The 22756-nt window shown below is 32.5% G+C and overlaps 2 protein-coding genes, 1 long non-coding RNA gene and 1 pseudogene across 4 annotated transcripts; 2 read left to right on the top strand and 2 right to left on the bottom strand.

The window, feature by feature from the left end:
* The first annotated feature begins 5039 nt into the window (after positions 1-5039).
* On the top strand, positions 5040-5585 carry LOC122601856. The gene has a single exon (XM_043774590.1). The coding sequence runs from the start codon at positions 5040-5042 to the stop codon at positions 5583-5585; it is 546 nt and encodes a 181-aa protein (XP_043630525.1).
* Positions 5586-6801: 1216 nt separating this feature from the next.
* LOC122602150 lies at positions 6802-10590 on the top strand (annotated as a pseudogene).
* A 542-nt stretch (positions 10591-11132) lies between these two features.
* On the bottom strand, positions 11133-13030 carry LOC122598976. The gene is made up of 2 exons (XR_006323812.1): positions 12871-13030; positions 11133-11345 (listed from the first exon to the last, which is right to left on the bottom strand). It is a non-coding gene; the product is annotated as an uncharacterized LOC122598976 (long non-coding RNA).
* A 1869-nt stretch (positions 13031-14899) lies between these two features.
* Positions 14900-16793, bottom strand: LOC122598864. Of its 2 annotated transcripts, none has more exons than XM_043771344.1 (5): positions 16720-16793; positions 16572-16619; positions 16297-16372; positions 16161-16225; positions 14900-15206 (listed from the first exon to the last, which is right to left on the bottom strand). In XM_043771344.1, exons 1-5 carry the CDS (start codon positions 16741-16743, stop codon positions 15072-15074), a joined length of 348 nt encoding a protein of 115 aa, XP_043627279.1. In that variant the 5' UTR covers positions 16744-16793; the 3' UTR covers positions 14900-15071. The 2 variants fall into 2 exon arrangements, with proteins under 2 accessions (XP_043627279.1, XP_043627280.1); XM_043771345.1 differs by having other exon boundaries at positions 16716-16767.
* Positions 16794-22756: the final 5963 nt, after the last annotated feature.

Here is a 22756-nt window from a genome sequence, read left to right as displayed (position 1 = left end):
CAATTATCAATATTCAAATATCAAAGATACCAATGTTCAAATTCAACAAATACTACCAATATTCAAATACCAAAACCTATATTCAAATCTAAGAGATAGCAATATTCAAATCCCTAGAATACCTATATTCAGATACCTATATTCAAACCTCAGAGATATAAATATTCAAATATGAAAACACATATTCAAATCTCACAGAAGAAATATGTAAATCGCAAGACACATATTAAAATACTTACTATAGTGGTGTAAATCCATTAAAATATGCATCTGAAAGCCTAAGTTCTTCTATTGTTGACTCTGTTTTGATATCAACAACTCTTTTGTTCCATGGTGATTTCTTCAAAAAAGATGGCTTTTTCTCCCGTTTACCTTTTCTAACATCATCTTTATTGACATTTGAATCTCGTGGAAGTTGCAACTTCTTCAAAGTTTTTCTTCCAATTGATGAAATCTTTGGAGTTTCAACTTCTTTTACCAAATCAGGAATTTTAGTTTCCATTTTTGTAGATTCATCTTTATTGACATCTGAATCTCGTGGAAGTTGCAACTTCTTCAAAGTTTTTCTTCCAATTGATGAAATCTTTGGAGTTTCAACTTTTTTTTTACCATTTTTGTCGATTCAGGCTCTTCAGAGGCATCGTCCATTGCACATTCTTTCCATTTAACTTTTGGAGTTCGCTTCACAGATTCTTCTTTTCTTTCAAGTTGCTTCACATTTCTGATGCATATGTTGAAAAGTTGTTCGATTGATGATTTCAAACCTTTTAAACTTTCTAGCTCTCCATCAACAACTAACAATGGTAAATTCTTCCATATATCTTGGAATTCTTGAGAAATACTAAGTTTTAGTTCACGAAGATTGATGTCCTCATAAGTCGGCATATCTTCATCTGCCGAAAAAACCAAACTTAATTCCATTCTTATTCTAGCAATTTCCAAAGATGTCTTTTCCAAATTATCAAGCAACACAGGATCTTGACGGATTTGACTTCATGTTTGTGAGTTGTTAATTTGATCTTCATCTTTATTCTCAAGATTAGATCTCAACCTCTTCAACTGTTCAGAAGCCCATTCGGAAATTTTCAACATTTGAGAATCTGTTAGTGAATCTTGAGATTTGTTATAATTAACAGAATCCACCCAAGTTGTAGCATTTTCAAGCCTTGCTTCTGTAGAATTATCCTCATTCAAACTTTGATTATTATGATTGTTTTCAACCACCATCCTTTCAACAGCCTCATCCAATCTTTCGTTGTCGTCAACCTCATTCAAACTTTCATTCTTGTCATTTTTTTCAACCACCATATCTTCCAGAACCTCATCACAATTGAAGTCTTTGTTTGGAGTATTCTTCCCTTGGTTGAATTCAAACGAGTCTTTGTCAAGATCCACCGAACCATGATCTTCATTTTCAGACATTTTTGCATTATCATCTCCATCATCAACTGCAAATGCATGTTCTAATCTTTGTTTTTGAACATCAAGATACTGAAGCCATTTTTTCTTTACTTTATTAACTTCTTTAAGTACATCTAGATCACCAGGAAAGTCATTCCATACCATTTGCATTAAATCAAATAACTCCTCATTCCATCCACAAGTAGAATGATATGCTTCACCAATTCCTATACAAAAAACCTATATTGTAAAAATATTAAAATGTTACTATCAATAACACATATTTTTTGAAATATGTTAATCTTATTGGCAAATGTGAATATTAATCTTACCATCTTCTTCACTCTAGGGTCTTTTGCTCTGCAATAGTCTTTTTAATATTCAACTTTGCCCCATATGTTTCTTCATTTTCTTCTGGATCTTTATAATCAAATTCTTCTTCATGAGTCTCATTGGTATTATTGTTACATACAGGAATGTCTTCTTTTTCACCTATATCATTTAATATACAAAATGATTATTCAAACTCAGTACTATAATTTCAATTTTTTTTGAGTAAACATATAATCCAAATCGAGTATTTAAACTCATAATCATATAAACCTTAAGAAAAACTAAACTTTTATTTAGGACTTTTGGCTAGTCCTTCCTATCCTTTTCTCCTTATTCTTTCTGTTAATCACTAACTAGAACAAAATACTCTAAGCTTATTCTTAAATTCATACTCAAAAAGATTTTACCAACTTTTTATGTTGCCAGTTTATAGTTGTCATTACACAAATAAAGTGAAATTTTATACAAACCTGTGCGATGAATACAATCAGAATAATCAACATTGAGTGGAACATAAGTATAATTTTCTGCATTCTGTTCTTCTGCATTCTCTTGTTCTTCATTTTGTTCTTCTGCATTCTCTTGTTCTGCATTCCGTTTTTCCGCAGTCTCTTGTTCTTCATTCAGTTCTTCTGCATTCTTTTTGGCAGCTAATTCTGTTGTTTCAATAAGTTTCAGTTCATCAGAAGTCCAATGTAAAATTGCTGGACTTTGTTTTTGAGGTCTTGTAATTTGTTGTGCATACCATATCTATAGTAAAATGTAAATAGTTCATTATCATTTAAAATGAAAAGAAAATTTTTAACTTGTTATACAAAATTAAAACATACCACTAAGAAGATAAGGGGACCCATATACGGTGTGTTTGGGTTATCCTTTTTCCATTTCTTCTTTGATCTTTTCAAACATTCAATCAAGTATCCACACCAATCCAACTTTCTTATATCATCTTCACTATCTATTGAACCCAAAACTCTCTGATTCACTGTTCCACAACTTATTCCTTCACACATTATACTGATAATCGACAATAATATGTCAATTTTGTAATTCCAACCTCCTTGTGGTTGATTTTTGATCATTTCTCTAACCCCAGTCACCTGAATATATTTAGGATTTGGGTATCTCATTTTCCATGTCAAAACTAACGTATTAGTCCTCATTCCAGCCCTTTTAAAATCTTTCACTTTCACTGTTCCCATGGGAAAACCTAAAATATCATGAACATCTTGTTTTGTAATTTTCAACAACTTACCATCAACCATCATTTCACAATTCTCAGCATCTAATCTGTCAACTAATTCTTGTGATAATTTCATCGGTAAGTACTTGATCTTAAAATCTACCAAACTTCCAAATCCTATTTTAGTCAACTGTCGTTTTTGTATAGTGGTTAAACTACTTAAAATAGCAACAAGTTGAAAAGGAACCATTCTAGATGTTAAAACACCTGTAATATTATTCTTAACCTTTTCCTTATTCTTTGTCTTTTTAGCAGTTTTCCTAGGTTTCTTCTTCTTTGAACTTCCTTCTTTAAGATTAATCTTGAAACTAACACTTGTCACTCTCCCTTTTTTCCTTGCTTTCTTTTGTTTTCTATTCCTTCTGTCAACCATATGAGATGGAGTATCTTCCACAAAATCAGTATCTGAGTCACTCTTTGTTTCGGTTGTTGCTGCAAGGAAAGAATGAAATTCAAAATGAAACATCAAAATTCAAACTTAATATTCAAACTGATTATTCATACTCAAAACTAATTCAAACTGAATAAATACCAAAAAATTAGCTGGAAAAAGTGTATGAATGTAAAACTAATATTCTCAAAGAATATTCAAACTGAATAAATACCCAATCTGAAAGTAAAACTAATATTTCAGCCAGTTATACTTAGAATCGAGTATGTTGTTGTTAGCCATTAAAGAATTTCGATTACTCTATGTTGTACTTAGTGGTGGTGGTGATAGAATTGTGTTCGGGTTGATGATGGAGATGAAACTTCATTTGATCTAGCATGTTCAGAAGTGACTTAGAAGCCCATTGTGATCATATAAAGCCCATTGTGATCATATAATGAATATTTGAGCATGAGCATATATATAGTACAACACAAATGTGTTTAAAGTGGACTTAGAAACACATTTACAAAGTTGTACCACCACTTGAAAATCTCAGCCCACTATACTATCGAAACTAACACACGGGATTTTGTTCTAATCAAAAATGCATACGACATATAATTAAATTCACAAAAATAAGATCTTAACTCTATATTCATACTACTACCAAGTCTACTTTAAAGAACATTGGTCCATGATAACATACACCAATACAAAAAATGTCCCTTAAATTCTCATCGTGTGCAGAGTTATTAAACAGTGATCAAGCACGTACTATGTAGAAAAGAAGTTCATCGATCAGACCTTTCTGTTGTTGGGTCTTATATAGAACTTCTCAGGACTCTGTCGAATTGGTTTGGAATTGAAAGGTTTGATGATTTTTAACTTAATTTGTGTGCTATATAAAGATTCAGCAAGTAGCTAGCTAGGTGATAACGTACCGTTTCAGTGAGTAATTTGTGAAGAAAGCAAAAAGGCTGAATATAATTTGTTGTATGCATAACTTTTGTGGCTACTAGTCAGACAGGGGCTACTACATAGTAAATTCGCTTAGAAACTTCAAGTTGTATGCATCAAGTTCGATCACAAATCAAAAAAAGGAGCTCGGTACGTACAAAGATAAATAAACATTCAATAGCTTAAAAGTATAGACTAGCTAGTCTTGAATGGTATGACTGCACTTTATCACTTTAATCTTTACCTTGCAAAATGGAATAATTAAAAACGAATAATGGATTTTGACTTATTAAGCAAAAGTATAACTGGCAGCAACAACCACCACTAAATCAAATGAATATTTCAGCCAGTTATACTTAGAAGCCCATTGTGATCATATAAAGCAAGAACTTAATTATATGATCTGAATTTGAACATTACTTCGAATAAGCATGAGCATATATATAGTACAGTACAAATGTTAATCTAAGTGAATACTAGCAGTACTATAATACAATATGGTTTTTGGAATCATAATTAGCCCTTTGTTATTTATTGAAGTTTGAATGACAGACAAAAAAGTGTTACTCGGCAAACCCAATTTCACCTAGCCCATTTCAACCCGACCCGTTATAACATGTTAACCAATTCACAGGACCTGCCCAACTTTGCACCTCTAAAAGTTTATTTAACATCTGTGCTTTAAGTTGTTTCGGTATTTCTGATAGCTTTGGTGGTGTTTCAGGATAAATTATGTTTGGTCCAAAGAAGAGTGAGCCGAGGATTGGTCAGTCTTCGGCTTTCTTTACATATGTCAAATCTAGCATGTTCAGAAGTGCAAAACACGGGGGAACCATTACTGTTAATGAATCTATGACCCCGGTATTAGGCAACAATCTAAATTTAGGTGGCGGGCGAGTGGATAATATAACTGTAGATAAAATAACCATCAATCTAACTGATGAAAGCACTACTCAGTATGTACATGTTGAGGAAAAAGTTAGTTCCTTCGGTGAACAAAAGGTCAGGGCTCAAGGGTATGATTACATTCAAGCTCACGAAAACATTCATAGCAATCATAGCTTCCCTGATTCAGTTTCTGTAGACAAATCGTCTATTTCCCCATTAGCACCAGAGGCAGAAACACAAGATTCAGGAAATAACCATCATCAGGATATTTCGGGTTATAATGCATATTCTGCTTATCCTTATTATCCTTCCGGACCAATGAATCATTTTATGATAAACATGAATCATCTCCGACTTAACAGCCAAAACCAACAGAAAGCAGAGCACTAGGACTAGGACTTGGAAGTACAAATGGACCCTGGAATAAAATGCATACAGATAGCAAGCCACTAACATTCAAAGCATTTACTTCTTATATATTACGAGTATAACAATTATACAGCTCTACGCGATCTATATTTATGAAAGTGTATGCATATCATTCGATCTTATATTATGTTCGAGATTAGGGGATAAACTAACCTACAGCTATTTTTATAAATTCAAACTTCAAACTCCGTATCCAAACAAAATATAAATTCAAAATATAAATTCAAACTTCATATGCAATTATTTTTAAATTTATATGTATATGCAATAAAATTTTACAATTGATTCAAATTCATTATTCAAATAAAAAATTGCAGTCAAACTTTGAATTATATAAATAAATATGTATAGAAATTACCAGATCCAACTTCGTATCTGACATTCCCTTATACTTCTTGTTCTTCCACTGATTCTGTATCTTCACTTCCCAACGATATAACATCATCATCATCATCACTTGAATCGATTTTACTGTTTAATCGAGGAATTTTACCTATTTTAATATATAAATTATATTAGAAATAAATTATAAAACGATATTTTAATATTTTAATATATAATATATAAATTATATTAGAAATCAGAATATTAAGAATAAAAAAACGATATTGAAATCTATTAAAAATAATTATACTTACGGGTAATTGTATTACAAAAATTTTAAACAAATCAACAAAACGATTACTTACGAGATTTTGTATTTAAAATTTTGGATTTCCTTTTCTTCATTGATAAACAGGATCTGCAGTTACTCCGGTGGAGGTTATCGATTTGAGTTTAATGGCGATTTGGTGGTCGTGATTTTGAACTTGTGCCAGAGAAAGGGGATTTGTGTGTTTGAAAGTAATTTTTATTTTGGGAAAGGGGATTTTTGGTAGAAACGTTTATCACTTAAACGGCGTTAGTTTTCTTAAATTTTCAATTTCAGTCCCTCCGTGATTTTCCTTTAGTTCTCATGGTTCTCACACTATTTTTGGTTCTCACATTAACCCCTCCCTATATATATATATATACTCTTTGTATAAATAAAGGCCTCTGCAGGCACATTAATATACGAAGATGATCGAAGAGTACGTGAATTAATCAAGAAAGTAGAATTAATTGATTAGTTATTAGGAAGAATATAAGAAAAAGAATATGTATACACTATATATATATATATATATATATATTGGGGATGAGCAGAAGAGGAAAGGAGGCAGCTGCGGCAATTGGAATTGACTTAGGAACAACCTACTCGTGTCTTGCCGTATGGAAGAATGACCGGGTTGAAATCATACCAAATGATCAAGGCAACAGAAGAACACCTTTCTTCTATTGCTTTCACTCATGCTGATCGTCTCGTCGGCGATAGCGCCAATAATCAACTTTCAATGAATCCTACCAACACCATATTTGGTCAGTACTGCTCAAAATTCGTTACAATCATTAATTGTCTGAATCTAATATATATATATAGACTAGAATCAAATATTTTTAATTGAATTTGCTAAGAATTAGAACTTTTATTTTTCCACTGTAGACTGCTATATATATAAAACTTGTATTTAGTGCATGAGAAGTTAACGTAGAGTATAATGATGTTTTTAACCAATCACCATAGCTAATCACCATTCTTTTTATTTTGGGCAGACGAAAAGAAACACAAAGACATACAAACATTTATATCTTCATCTAGATACATATGTTTTCTATCTTCAATTTCAACCACACAACAAGTCGGCAGTATCATCACAAAAGCTTCTTCAGCACCATTTTAGTTAATAAGAATAATAATACAATTGTATATAAATGAGGTTTGGAAATTGGAACCATACCTTTAAAAAGTCCGCACCATTTCAACAAGTTGGCAGTGCATCATATTCAACATTTGTATCTTCCGATTGGAGTAGTCGTGGTCGGGAACCAGTGCATCATCGACACCAAACCGTATCCTTTTTTCTATCAGAAGAAGATGCCAGCAAACCTCACCATGACCAACTGAAGAAACCCACCACCACCTCCATCATTTATAGTTAGAAGATTTCCCACTGATGACTGGAAAAAGAAACCAAAAATCACAAAATAAAATCCTCACTTTTAAATATCAGTTCATGATGGTGGTGAATATGAGATAGTGGGTATGTTAAATGATGTCTCTTTTTGTTTTCTTTTTCTTTTTGTTTTTTGTTTGATCCAAGTTTAATGGATAGAAGATAGATATATATTTTGTGTATATGATTTTGGTGTGAGTTTAATATGATTAGAATTTGGGATCTGGTATATCAATTTGGTGGGTTTTGGTAGGTGGAGTAAAAAGAGAGAATATTATGAAAAGAATGGGGGTTAAATTTGGTGGGTTTTCCTTAGTATGTATGTAAGTAAGTGGAGTTTGGTTGATAGGGTTTATTGATCAGTGAGATCACTTGTTACGAATTTAACAAAATTATAAAATATTTAGTTAGAGTTTGCTAGTGATTGATGATTAAGAAAGAAAAAAAGGGAAAAAATGACGAGAGAGAAGCAGAAAGTAGAAGAAGATTGGTAACAGAGAGAAGGAAAAAGATGAAAAAGTGATAAGAAAATGCTCACTATGACGTGAATGGACCCAAATACCCTCACTTGCATTGCACATGAGTTATTTAACGGCCAAATTTGACAGAAGTTAGTGTGAGGGGCTTCCGACAACGAAAACAAAAAAGACAGGGACCAATTGCAACGAAAAAAAAGCACAAGGATCAAAATACGACAAACCACAAGGACCATTTGTAACATTTTCTCATATATATATATATATAATTTACGTCTTCATGCAACGTTGAAATTGGAAGGGTTATTTGGTCTGCATATTGTAGCTATATTGGGCTAAACGGAATTTAAAACCGACTTATATATGGTCCTATATTGGGACATCACAAAAATAGCATGTTATTAACCTGTACATATGTCACAGATGCTATGAGGTTGATTGGAAGGAATTACACTGATCCCGAAGTGCAACATGACATTAAAATGTGGCCTTTTGAGGTCATACAAGGGCCCGGCGACGTGCCAAAGATTGTTGTCACCTACAAAGGTCAAGAGAAGGAATTCATGGCCGAAGAGATTTCATCTATGGTTCTTGGAAAAATGAAGAAACCGCGGAGGCCTACCTTAGGGAAACTGTAAAAGATGTTGTCATAACAGTCCCGGCATATTTTACCGAATCACAACGTCAAGCTACAAAGGATGCAGACACTATTGCTGGTTTAAACATCATCCGCATGATCAATGAGCCCAGGCTGCTGCCCTTACTTATGGACTGGACAATAAATTATCTGGTGATCAGGAGATTAATGTACTCATCTTTGATTTGGGTGGTGGTACTTTTGATGTCTCTCTGTTGACCATTGATCAGAGAGGGGGTCATGAGTTTAAGGTGAAAGCGGTTTCTGGTGACACTCATTTGGGAGGTGAAGATTTTGATAACCTCATGGTGGATCATTGTGCTCACTACTTCAAAAGGAGATGGAAAAGGGACTTGACAGGGAACCGAAGAGCATTGGGGAGGTTGAGAGCTTCTTGTGAAAAAGCAAAAAGGATTCTCTCATCCACCACCGAGATGTCCATCGAATTGGACTGCCTTCATGAGGGGATTGATTTTTCTATGAAATTCACTCGAGCTAAATTTGAAAATCTCAACATGAGCATGTTCAACAGCTGCATCCAGACTGTTGACAAGTGTTTAAAGGATGCAGGGATGGATAAATCAAAGGTAGATGAGATTGTTCTAGTTGGTGGATCGACTAGGATTCCTATGGTCCAGAGTATGTTGCAGGAATATTTTGATGGCAAACAGCTTTGCAAGAGTGTTAATGCTGATGAGGCTGTTGCGTATGGTGCAGCCATTATGGCTGCAAAGTTAAATGGTCTCAGCTCATGTGTTCGTGACTTGGTGCTCGTGGACATCACTCCTTTGTCCCTCGGTGTTGGGCTATATGGAGATGAATTTCTCGTTATGATCCCGCGCAACACTCCAATACCTACTACGCATGCCTCTTATCTCTGTACATCATTCGACTATCAATCTTCTATAAGGGTTCCAGTGTATCAAGGTGAAAGAGCCAGAGCTTCGGATAACCATTCTTTGGGAAAGTATTCAATTGGAGTTCCACCTGCTCCCAAAGGAGTTTCAGAAATCTGGACTTGCTTTGATATAGATGCTGATGGTCTGCTCTCAGTCACGTCTAAGATAGAATCAACAGGTAAAACAGAACAACTCATTGTTAAAAACGAAAATAGAAGACTCTCTAAGGAAGAGATTGAGAAGATGATAAATGATGCTGATAAGTACAAAGAAGAAGACCAAGAATTTAAGAGGAGAGCCGATGCATACATAGCGTTAGAGGATTGCTTATATGATTTGGAAAATAAGTTAAAGAATTATGATTGTCAGGAACGGGCCGTGCACCCAAAGAGCAGAAAGAGAATTGAAAATGCTATTGCCGACATGACCGCATGGCTCCTGGAAAACCAAGCTGCAACTGCAGACGAGCTCCAACACATGAAGGTATATCGCTGCTTAAATCTGTATATGTATGTGCTATATTTTTTACCTTCTTCTTAATTATACCATTTCGGTTATAATATACGAATAAGCTTTGGTTGTACTCAATAATAATTAGATAATGTTGAAGAAACTATTTGAAACTGAACCAACACGGAGATATCAAGAAACTGAACCAAGACGAGGAAATCAAGAAACTGAAGTAAGACGGGGAAACGAAGAAACTGAACCAAGAGGGAGAAATCAAGAAACTGATCCAAGGTGGAGAACTCGGGAAACTGGCCCAAGACGGAGAAATCAAAAGAAGTTAAGCAACTGGTTTGGAGGCTTGTTATATGGGTTGATGGGTAGCATTCAACATAGGTTCTACAATTGATATATGACTACCCAAATCAATTGTGTATCTTTGTGAGCTAACTTTATCTAAATCGTTTGATTTTTGTTGTTATTCATTCGATTCGGTTGTTTTAACATGCATATTAGGAATGACTCTTTAGATTTGTTGATTAGATCAAGGGGCGCTATTTGATTTTCTTATTAGCAGCATGCTTTTGTTGATTAGTAGTGGTATCTATAAGTGTGAAAAGAAAAATCACATCTAACAAATTTCCAAACATCATTAAAAGGATACTTTTGTAGCATATAGTAGCTTAATCAAAAAGTTAAACTTGTCAGTATCACATTCATGTTTACTTAAGAGTTGTCATTTGTTCATCCAAAAAAATAAAAGTCTGGAAAACACAAAAACATCTCCGATCCGGAATATATTAATATCTTTTGATGTCAGTTGACCAAATTGTCTAATTTATTCATTAGATCATTAGTTTAGGCCTTGGGGTGTTTGGGTGATTATAACTTGATAACTGTAATTTTTAAATAGTAACAATGAGAATTTAACTAGATTATTGTTATTTATGTGACATGCTTAAATGTTAAGATAATCAACAAAAATAGAAAATCTAATCAACCTGCAAGTAACATAATAGGAATCGAATCCAACCCTTGCATGCTATTGGAGTATATTTTGAATTCCAAATTCTTAAAATTGCTTTCATAGCTCTTTATTGCAAACAAAAATTTCTAGTTATCCAGTGTTAGGACTAACCACACACAATCTGCACCTCCACCAAACACCATACTCTGTCTATTTTAATGTCATCGACTGGGTTTTTTTTTGCCAAGATCAACTTCAGTTTCTGCAACACAAACAGAATAGTTAAATTTGATATTGATACGTGGATTGCAAACATGAAGTACTTAAGTGGAGTAAAAGCAAAAAGATAGTGAATAGGAATGACCGATGTGTAATGGTTGTCAACATTTACTTTACAGTGGGATGGTTTTTCCATTGAATCTCGCCCATTTAAAATATTCCGTTTCAATGTATGATGACTCTTTTAATGTTGTGAGTGGAAGGTGATATCTCAGGGTAGTACTACTATTTCGCCCAAGGTACAATATGGTGAGTAACCTAAATCTTCTTTTGATGGGTGATCCTATATACCATCCTGTGATTGTAGCAATGTACATCAAACCGGTCAATGATGTAACCAAGAGCCACATCAAAATCTAGAATTTGATTTGGCTATATCTATAATTTCGCTAGAAATTGGATATTAATGTAAACAAACAATACGCATAGCAAAGAAATGCATAACGAGCACAAGAGGGAATGAAAAAGTTATTACTGAGATATATTGTAGAGGACTATCAATACTAGTTGACCCTAGTATAACCTCCCTCTTTAACTTAGCGGTAAGCTTGTGACAAACACGTAACTGCACACAAAAGTGACATGTTTCAGGCAAGAATGCGTTGGACTGTCTAGTAATTGTTCCTCAAATGAAAACTTAAAAATTGAACTCCTATCTGGTGGCCCCACCGATGATCAAAACAAAGATACGCTGCCCCATGTTTTTGAAATCCGTGGATGTATTAGTAACGGATGTATTGCTACAAAGATAGCAACAAAAGAGGTATATATAGCAATACAGAATTCATAGATATCATTACAAAGTCTCATTTGATAAATATAAATAAATAATAATACTTAGATCATAGGTGGTGTTGGGCTATTGGCTCATGAACAAGTAACTTCATTGTTGAGTTTCTTACACTTAACTTTTCACTATCCTGGCAGGACGGGAGATGTAAAAACATTAAGGCTTATAATATCTCTATGTGATCAGAAAGCAAAATAAATGCATACTTCGGCTATGTGTAAGTGGCGCATTTCAATTCAAACTGGATAATGATCTTTCAGAAGGAACTCTTTTTCTAAGGTTCACTACCAGATTTACCGGCACCTACACATATTTTGTTTTAATATTAACAGAATGCCCTAAACCTTATTTTAACCTATCCAGAAAACCATTCAACAAATAAGCTATACCTCTTGCAAATAATTTTCCCCTCCAAGTTTAGGAGGTCATGGCACATTGAATCGTATGTCCATTCATGAATGATGGGTGCAATCTGCTCTTATACATGTATATACAGAAAATAAGACATCTAAAAGCTAGTGGCAGGATGGGTGGGTTGAGTTATGGGCCAAAACATCACATTGAATCTGATTGGCTCTAGAAAGGTAATGTTGAGTTAACCCGGAATTACTTTTTAAAAACATGTAATTGTTGATTATAATTATAAAAAATAGCATAATTCGTTAGATAAAATAACTCAAGACAGTAGTGAAAGAAAACCAACAAAGTTTGAGCTTACCAGATCAAGAGATCTGTCCACAATGAATATATCACATGTTTCAGTTTGCAGAAAGTTTGGAATAGTAGTCTTATATGTTGTAATGGAGTTCCAGTCTTCCAGACAGCAGAAGCAAGCTTTACGGAACCATGTCACGGAATGTTGCTGCACTAGATGCATCCATGCCCTTTGCACGGTACTATACAATAGGAAAAAGATGCAAAGAAGTTCTTACTTTCAAGAAATATGCCATTTCTACACCTTTGTAGGTGGATTAAAAAAATGAGTTAAGTTTTGGTCATAGAAAACTTTTCAGATTTTTATACAAGTGGAACCATATTCAGGTTTTTAATCTACCTTCATTGAAGCAAAATCGGTAGCAATACGAGTGGCGATTGTGTTCAAGCTAGCATCAAATTGGCGAGAATTCTCAGAACTTCGGTTGTACAGGTCTTTGAGCACCTTGTCGTGATCAGTTCAGTTATAAATGCCTACCATGAAATGAAGATAAAACAAAAGTGGCCTAACTAATGAACTAGGAAAAAAACTTGTGCTAAAGAAATCAATGGTGGGATCATACTCGGAGCTTTTTTTTTTTGGGTAAAAGGGCATTTGCCCTTTTGAAAATTTTATATCATACTAAAAAGAAGAATAAAGGACAAAATAGGGATGTACACTTTACAAGTCATTAGTGAACATCCCAAATTTTACAGTCAATATTACTACTATTAAAACTAAAAAACCTGATAATCAGCTTATTACAAACAAGAAATAAAACAAAGTCCACGAAACAACTAGCAACTAAAGCTTGATATCCAATCTCTTTAGTCTTCATGAATCTTTTACCAAGCTCTTCAGCCCACTCAAAATGCACAGTCCACTCCAATAAAAGCAGCCCAAAACAGAAAAAAGAAAACCAAAGCCCAATAGCATAATCCATAACTACCTCTAAGCCCAAAAATAATACTCTAGTCCAACCTACCATCAGCCCCACTCCAACTGAAAACCAAACAACCTTTCCCTCCAAAAATTTTAAACATAATTTCCCACCAAAACCCAAAAAAATCACAACATCAATCATATTACAAACAATAACCAGCCAACCAGGAATCCAAAAAATTAAAACTATAACACCTTTGCACCCATACCCCTCGTTCATAAGAATCACGATCAAAATATTCATAAAGCCACAACACATCAAAACAAAACCCATTTTCCTACCAAGAATCCTACCTAGAAACAGCCTAAATAACCAGTTGACCAAAAAAGTCAACCTGAACATAAAACCCATCTCAAAACAAATCAATATCACAAAGCAAATTATACCAAATTCCAACCACATCATCAAAATCTTAACCTCAATTCTATATCCAAAATACAACCAATTCTCCTTTCAAGTAGAATTCATCAAAATCACACAACCATAAGTTTGACTATGTAAAGTCAAAACAGCACAACTGAAACTATTATATACCTCTCCTGCACAAACCAGATTCCACCACCCAACCTGAAAAACCAATAAGTAACAATTAACCTTTTCTAACCCCATGTCACTAATCCAACCAGAACCATCATCACAAACACCCCATTTAATAGACGATAAATAACGAAATTTAATAATTATAACATGAACAAGGTCATTTTTAGAGTATAAAATGACCAACATTCTGATCAGACAAAGAAATTTAGCCATATCAGTGTGAACAAGGGGTACAAATTTAGCCATAGAACACTCATTGCCATAAACAAATAAATGGCAAGACTCAGAAACAGCAACTAACTTCCATCTCCAAAAGTTTTGCAAAGAAAGGAAAGAAAAAGTGTTCACAACTGTATCTAGAACTAAACACCCCCTTATTTCTCCTTTCCTACCCCTATGGAATGAGAAAAACCAATGAGTCCAATTACACATAAAACAACCACATCTCAACAAATCCTCCACAATACAAACAGCATCACCATTCATTCCACCAACCTCCAAGAGTCATTTTGGGGATAAGATTCAACAGCTGACCAAATAAGTCAAAATATTATCTATTCATACACCAAAATAATCCAAAACAATATACGAAAAATGCTTAAATCTTCCAACGACAAATGCAGACCTAAGGACAAGATTCAGTTTTACAACAAAAACAAGTAACTAAGCTTCCCAATTCCTGCTCCACATGATTAGAGATTTAGAGGATGCAACATGCATTTGGATTGTCTTCTGATAAGCACTAATCATATGCAGGTACGCCATAGGTTGGCACATTCTGGGCGGGAACAACATCCTCAGTAGGTACAATCTTAACACGATCATCAACACGTGCATCCACAGCTGGTTTTGTAGCACCAACCAACCTTGTCTTTCCCTGTTAACACACATGCTCTTATATGTTACTTTTAAGATAAGATAAAAACAGCTGCATAAAAATGTACTCGTTATGAAAGTGATCGTGTTTTATATTCCATGTATCCAACGTTTAAAAATTTTATTACTTATGCTTCCATTCTTTCTACTTTCTAAATATAAATATAGGTTTAGATAAAAGAAACTAATGATTAGATAACGTTCTAATTGAAAAACGGTTGGTCAAATGTTTTTGGTCCTCTATTTTGTATCTGTAAATCATAAGTTGTATATGGGACTTAAAATCGGTACTGCAAACATTTCAGGAAAAAACTGAAAGTTCTTGATTGACCTGCTTGTTCTTGATGATCTAATTACAATGGACTTATATTCCATTATTTTCTTTGTTTTCAATGTTGAAGTGCAACTTTTTGTGTCCGATACAAGATGAAATTGTCAGAATTACGATTTTTAGAAAGTAGTCGAGCTGTTCGAACTTTACTTTTCTAATATTGTTTGATGCCTATAATGTGTGTCAAACAGAGACATGTGTGTGTATATATATATAACAGAGTATACAAAATCTATAAATATATATATATATATACATAAAGGATACAATTAACAGAGGGAAATCATCGAATGTATATATACGCATAATAAGGATTCTATTTGCAGTTAAAAGTCTAAACATATACTCTGAAAGCATGGTTGCAAAATATAGGATTTGTTGATTAGATATAATTTGAAATATTAATTTTATAGAAAAAACAATATATTTTTCTTCTAATAAATGTTTTGTTGGACATGATCAAGTGTATTGACACTTACCTAGGATGTAAGTATAATCAGATATATCATGCACTCAAAACTTTTCAAAATAAATCAAGTAGTGACAATTGTATGACATACAGATATACATAAACACATACTGACATACATATATAACTAAATATAGAAATAGAAGAAAAGTTACCTCATAGTATATCTCACGAACTTCCCTTTCATCTTTCACATTGATGTTTATCTCAGGATCCGCACCTGATTTAATTTATAAATTGATAATCAATATAAACCCTAAAATAATTAGAATAATAATATGATAAACTTACTTTTTATCCGGCTGAAGCTTAAGCAGCTTCTGCCTCCACATTCCACTTCGGTCTTCGAGTAACCATGGCCCGATTTCTGTAAACAAACATATGAAATATAACGATAATTATTAAAAAAAAACTTAATAACTAATAATTTAAATAGATTTATTACGTCGCCTTTCCCCTCGTTTTTGACTGAAAAAAATAAATAAAAAAAATATATCATGTTATGCTTAATATGTATGAGTATATATATATATATATATATATAAATATCAAATAGATACACTTACCATTTTTTGGTCTTGAGTTCTAATTTTATCAAGCAAATTGGCTGAATTCTGGAAGGGAAAAAAAAAAGAAAAAAAAATGATTATGTTATGCTCAATATATATATACGAGCGTATATATATAAAAAAAATATCAAATAATTATACTTACAATTTTCTGGTTTTGAGGTTTCATTCTTAGGATTTGAAGGAAAGAGAGGGAAAGAGATGAGGGGAAAGAGAAGAGGGGAGGAGAAACGAGTGAATTGAGACCTACTTTATCTCCGTTTCCTACTAAAGGAGCTTAAGTGATGATCTCACTTAAGGCTTATGTGTCGGCTTCTAAGCCTATACACATTAAAAAATACACCTAAAATACACATAATGGATTATGTCATGTATGTGTTTTTTTTATATAAATAAATACATTGGTGGGCCTTTTGTGTAAGAGATGACTTCTTTGAGAAGCCTTGGATTTAGCTTCTCAAAGAAGTTTATTCTCTTTATTCAAAAAAAAAAAAAAGCTTTTATGTTTGTTAGAGAAAAAAAAAATCTTACATCTACTTTCTTGGGTTTAATATCTATGTCTTTATTTTCTCTATTTCGGATCTACATATATATATATACATACACACATATATATATACCGTTCGTATATATACACATATATATACATATGTGTATATATATATATATCAATATATATCAGAAGGTGAATGATTTCGATTTTGGAGAAAAGATTCGAGTTCATGGATATATAAGAAAATATATATCAGAAACTGATTGTTTTCGAATTTGAGAAAAAGATTCGAGTCCATGGATATATCAAAAAATAATTTTGTTTGATTTTTTCCTTTGTTTTTCCACATATCAGATTTCTTGCCGATGAACATGCAGATGGACCCTTTATCGATTTTGAGAGATGAAGATGATGAAAAGGTAACACTTTCCAATCTTTGTTTTTGGTGTTGTTGGCTTTTTTTTTAAATCGATTTATTTTGTTATCTAGATCTACGATTTTATGAAACATTTTATTGTAATTAGTGATTTGGGGTTTTTTAAAATCATGTTTAAAACTTTTGGTAAGTGTTGTTTATGGTTTTTGTTTTTGATGGATGATGGTCATTCATGGTAGAGGTACATTCGAGTTTGGTGAAAAAGTTCGAGTTCATGGATATATCAGAAAGTGAAAGATTTCTATTTTGGTGAAAAAAATTTGATTTCATGGATATATCAGAAAGTTCATGGATATATATATATATCAATATATATATGTTTTGATTATTCAAAAAGTGTTTACGAGTTGATTAGATGGAATTATTTTAGGTATATATGTATATTTTAGGTGTTTTGTAGAGATTACAAGAGTGTTAACAGTGGCTATTGCAAATTCTATTGTTTAAGTAATGTTTATTTAGCTAATGTTTGTACTTCATGTTTTATGTTTAGGTTTCAAAATATGGACAATGAGTTTGAACGATTTATTTCTATGATATGATGGTTGTTTCTTTTTTCTTGGCAATGATGATGTGTTTATATTCAGAAAAAAAATGTTAAACTTATGTGCTCCATGGCATGGCATCTGAGTTGTGTATGTGACATTTTCACATGACAACTTTATTTGATGCAGCCATGATGAATCATTAGTCTAACTTTAGCATGTCTGAGCCATCATATATATTGGTACCTAAATCTGTCCTAAATACAAAAGTTGAGGGTTTAAGGGATTTTATACAACCTTGAATACCTTAATATGATGGATTTCCTACTAAAGGAACTTAGGAGTTTATCTCATAAAAGCTGATGTGTTCCTTTTGATTGGCTGTGATGATGTGTTTAGATTCAAAGATACTTGAGTTTATGTGCTCTTTGGCATGGCATTTGATATGTGAATGTGACCTTGCTGTCACATTTTCCTTTTTAATGCAGCCATGATGAATCATTACTCTTCCTTGACCATGTCTGAGCCTTTGTAATCTTAAAGAACACCATGACTTTTTATTTACAATGTGGTATTATTAAAGGTATTGAAATTTTTACTATGTTTTCTGTTTTTATCTTAGTAATTTTCCTTTGGGTTGTGATGTCTAATTGCTTAATGTTTGCAGGGTAATGATGTGGAAATGGCTGATGAGTGAAGAAAGTGTTTGGTTCTTTATGTTCGTACCTATTTTATGTTCTTAACGGTGTTTGTTTTGTTCTCCAAATTTAGGCACTCGGAAAGGTACTTAATGAACTTCTATTGAACTTTGATCGGTTAATGAAGCAAGCTGCAGGTAATTTTTTTTTAAAAAAACTTTTTTCATGGCTCATTAATTTAGTTTATTCATGTAAAACTGTTTTGTGATTATGAGATAGGAATTGACAAATGAGTTTGATGTTCCGGTGGTGTTTGCTTATTCTGACTTGATTTTAGGATACTACATGTTAAATGACAGCAAATAAGTAATTAGTTTTTATTTGTTTTCATTCACAAAAATTTTCTTTGGATGGATGAACTAATTTTATTTGTTTGATCATGTTCATTGTATAGTTGCTAAAAGATTTATGGATGGTGTTGTTTTTTCAGGGGTTAAACCAAGGACCAAAAAGATGGGATCAGCAGCTAGATCATCATCATCAAACCTTGTTGAACTTGCTTCTCTTGACCAAGAAATGGCCCAAATAAATATTCATCTTTCGGTCCATATTAACAGATTGCGGTCCAATACTCTATGTAAGTACCTTTTAAAGTTTTAAGTATACAACTCTTTTCCAATATTATAGGTTTGAATATGGATGGGTCGGGTGATGGGTCAAACAAGTGAGCATCGGGAAAATGATATATATTGGTTGTTTTGAATTTTGAAACCATAGATCAAGTCAAAAATAGATGTAAACTGGTTTCAGGAGCTATTCATACAAACTAAGGTATGTTATTCAATCTTCTTTGTGTATATTTATCCACTGCAGAAAGTTGAAATGATTTTTTGATAATTTTGGGTAATGTGTGGTCGCAGTAGCTTTCCTTCTGCTTGTGCTTATCTTGCTGCTCGTCGTATGTTGCTTGAATCTTTTTGTAGAAAGTGGGGTTGAGCTTGGGGATGTAAATGGGCTGGTCAACTGGATTGGTGCAGGTAAAACAAGACTTATTTGATCTGGTTGTCGTAAGAAACTTTGTGCTTAGATTCTAATAAGTTTTCGTGTGTTAGGCATGATTTACAGAAAAAGGTATTCTTATGAATTATGACAGTAAACTAATATTTCGTCAATGAAACAAGTAAGTAGGTTGTATGCATTAAAAGTATACTTAGATGACATTTTACATGTTCGATAGAATTTGGTGTTCGATAATGACAATTATCATATGCTAAAGAGTATTTGGGTTTTTTAAAGTGCATTTGATGTAATCAATTACTTTCGACAAAGATACTTTGATGGAAAGGTGCTTATAATATTCACAGTTTACCCGTTAGTTTTGCCAAATGTTCGACTCATTGCTTGAGGTTGTCGTAACGAGATTAGCGATCAGAAAAGATGAGATATAAGGAAAGCAAAAGGCGGTAGGTCACTGCGTCTTTATTAACCTCTTCACTAAGTTGACTCTAACATTTGATAGTAGATTAAATATTGTTGGGGCAAATATAAGCATTAGGCTTTTGTTGTTTTGTTGAAGTTTTGCTCTTTGAGTAATTGTGCTGCAAATAGTGATATATGATCCCATGTATAAAGTTCAATCAAATGTGATTTTGGAGATATAAGTTCAAATGACATATACGATTCTTTGTGGAAGTTATTTAGAGCTACTCTGCATGTGACAAAAACATGTTAGCTTACGAATTCAACAAAAGAGTATTTTCATTTTCACACCAAAATTTTTTACATGTATTAAGCTTGAGTTGTGTTTTGAAGGATCGGTGATTACAGTTGTATCTTTCTATTACATTTTTTAGATATATACTCGTATAACAATAGATACATATAACTCATTGAGTTCAGTTGAATAAGTATATTGTATTTCCTCACGGATTCTAAGGCTTAATATTATGCGAGTACAATTTTAAGAGTTAATCATACTCTTAATATTATAATTTTGTAAACATATAAAATAAGACAACTATTTTTTAAAACATATATTAAGTTATTTATTTAGGTTATATTTCTAAATATATCCCATGTTTTCACACGGTTCTACATCTAGTAAGTTTATATAGAGGAAGTTTTGAAATTTTTTTTATTTCCTTAAGAAACGTCGTCTTATATAAGAAGTTGTTAAAACAAACATAACTACAATCACGACATAAAATTTTTAGCCTAATTTACCTATCAAGAAAATAATAATAATAAAAATAAAAATATTCATATAGACCAAATATTATTGTTTATCAAAATCCAAATAAATATAGACCCATTAAAAGTGTAGTCCAAATATTTAGGCCCAAGTGTAGTCCAAAAATTGTTGTTCATAATTCCCTATTTTGCTCTTTATCTTTTTCAATTATTACGAGCATGGTACTCGCGTAATCCGCTGATAACAGTGGTATGATGACGGCGATAGATGGTGATGGTGGTGACAACATCAAGTAATGTAGGTAATTGGTGTAAAAGTGTTTGATTTAAAAAAGGGTAATAAAGATATCTATAGTATAAGGGACTAATGTTATAATTTAATATTAAATGTTAATGGTGATTTAATTTATTAAGGGTAGTTTGGTTAATTCGTATGCCTCATTTTTTTAAAACTTTTAACATGGGGTATTTTTTTTTATATAAAATTATGGATAAAGAACGACCAAACAAATTAAAAGCCATATATATTATTACTATTCATGCAAAAATAACTTAAATCTATATCTATACTCTATTAATAAACAAACTGTCATTTCTTCTTTTCAACTCTCTACTTTTAAAATACTCAAAATACCTTTAATTTTTAATACATTCCTAACTCACACACTAAATCTACCCAGTATCCCTAAAAAAATTTACACCCAAATTTATCAAAACTTTTCTATCTTCTTTATTCATTAATTTAAATATTTTTACATAATATCTTTATAATATTCTTAATAAAGTTATTTACAAATGATACATCTCTTAACCATAAAATAACTACACTACCATTTACATCAATTACTTTTAGATTAATAACCACATCGTTACCACCACCGCCACTAGATTCACCCGTTGCCGTTGCCGCCACCGCCAGCGCATTGCGCGGGTATTCATCTCGTTATCTAGCTAACCACTCATGTTTTTCCTTAAACTTTTTACTTTTGAAAAACCAAAAATATCCTTCTATTTTATTCATTAATTTAAATATCCTCATCTAATAAATCTATAATACCTTTAATGAAATAATTTACTGTATAAATTTCCCAACACTTAAAATAACTACAATACCCCCTTTAACATCAATTACTTTTACATTCACCACCATCACCGCCCCATCCATCCCCACTGCCGCCCCTACCACCGTCACCACCATCACTGCTCCTACCGTCGTCAGCATTACTCGGACATAAGTATAGTAGGTAATAAATATGTAATTACCTACCATTAAAAGGTTTTTCTTTTCAAGAAATTGGATTTATAAAAGAATTTCTCCACTAATACAATCGTAGGTAAAGATAATGAATTATAAATAGCTATCTACATGATTTCACCAAAATCTCTTGAATGAATTATCCGAAGGATTGATAAATATGTATCTTTTTCAATATGCATTTTACTCGATGGTCTATTAATATAATTTTCATAAGATTTACGTTTTTGATTTAAAACACTTTCATGTAATCCAATACTATGAATATCAAAACAAAGTTAGGATAAAGATTACAAATTCAGAAGTCTAAGTTAGTTAGTTAGTTAGAGAATTATCGTCCTTATATTCAAATTAACGGTGATGATTCAATCTTAATATATTATTAGGGTTTGTTACACGCAACCCTTAAAGGAATGTAGTTAAGGTTCATTAACCCTATTTGTTTTTGTTAGGACACAATTAATGTCTCATTACCATATCCGAAGTTAATTTAAATGAAAGATTTAAATTTACAAATCTAGATCTGTAACCCAATCAATAATGATTTGGTTACTGTTTGAAATTTTCTGCGTGACTTATACGTCTCAGGTTCAAGTTTGAGTAGATAGGGTTTACCCCTATTAATCGTCGTGTTTTCGGGCGCATTATTAGGGGGTTCTCCCCCATTGGGTATCTGAGATAGACA

Source organism: Erigeron canadensis, chromosome 5 (assembly GCF_010389155.1).
Source record: "Erigeron canadensis isolate Cc75 chromosome 5, C_canadensis_v1, whole genome shotgun sequence".
NCBI classification, from domain to species: Eukaryota; Viridiplantae; Streptophyta; class Magnoliopsida; order Asterales; family Asteraceae; genus Erigeron; species Erigeron canadensis.
The sequence above is the reverse complement of the archived record's forward strand: the minus strand, read 5'-3'. Positions and strand labels throughout refer to the sequence as shown.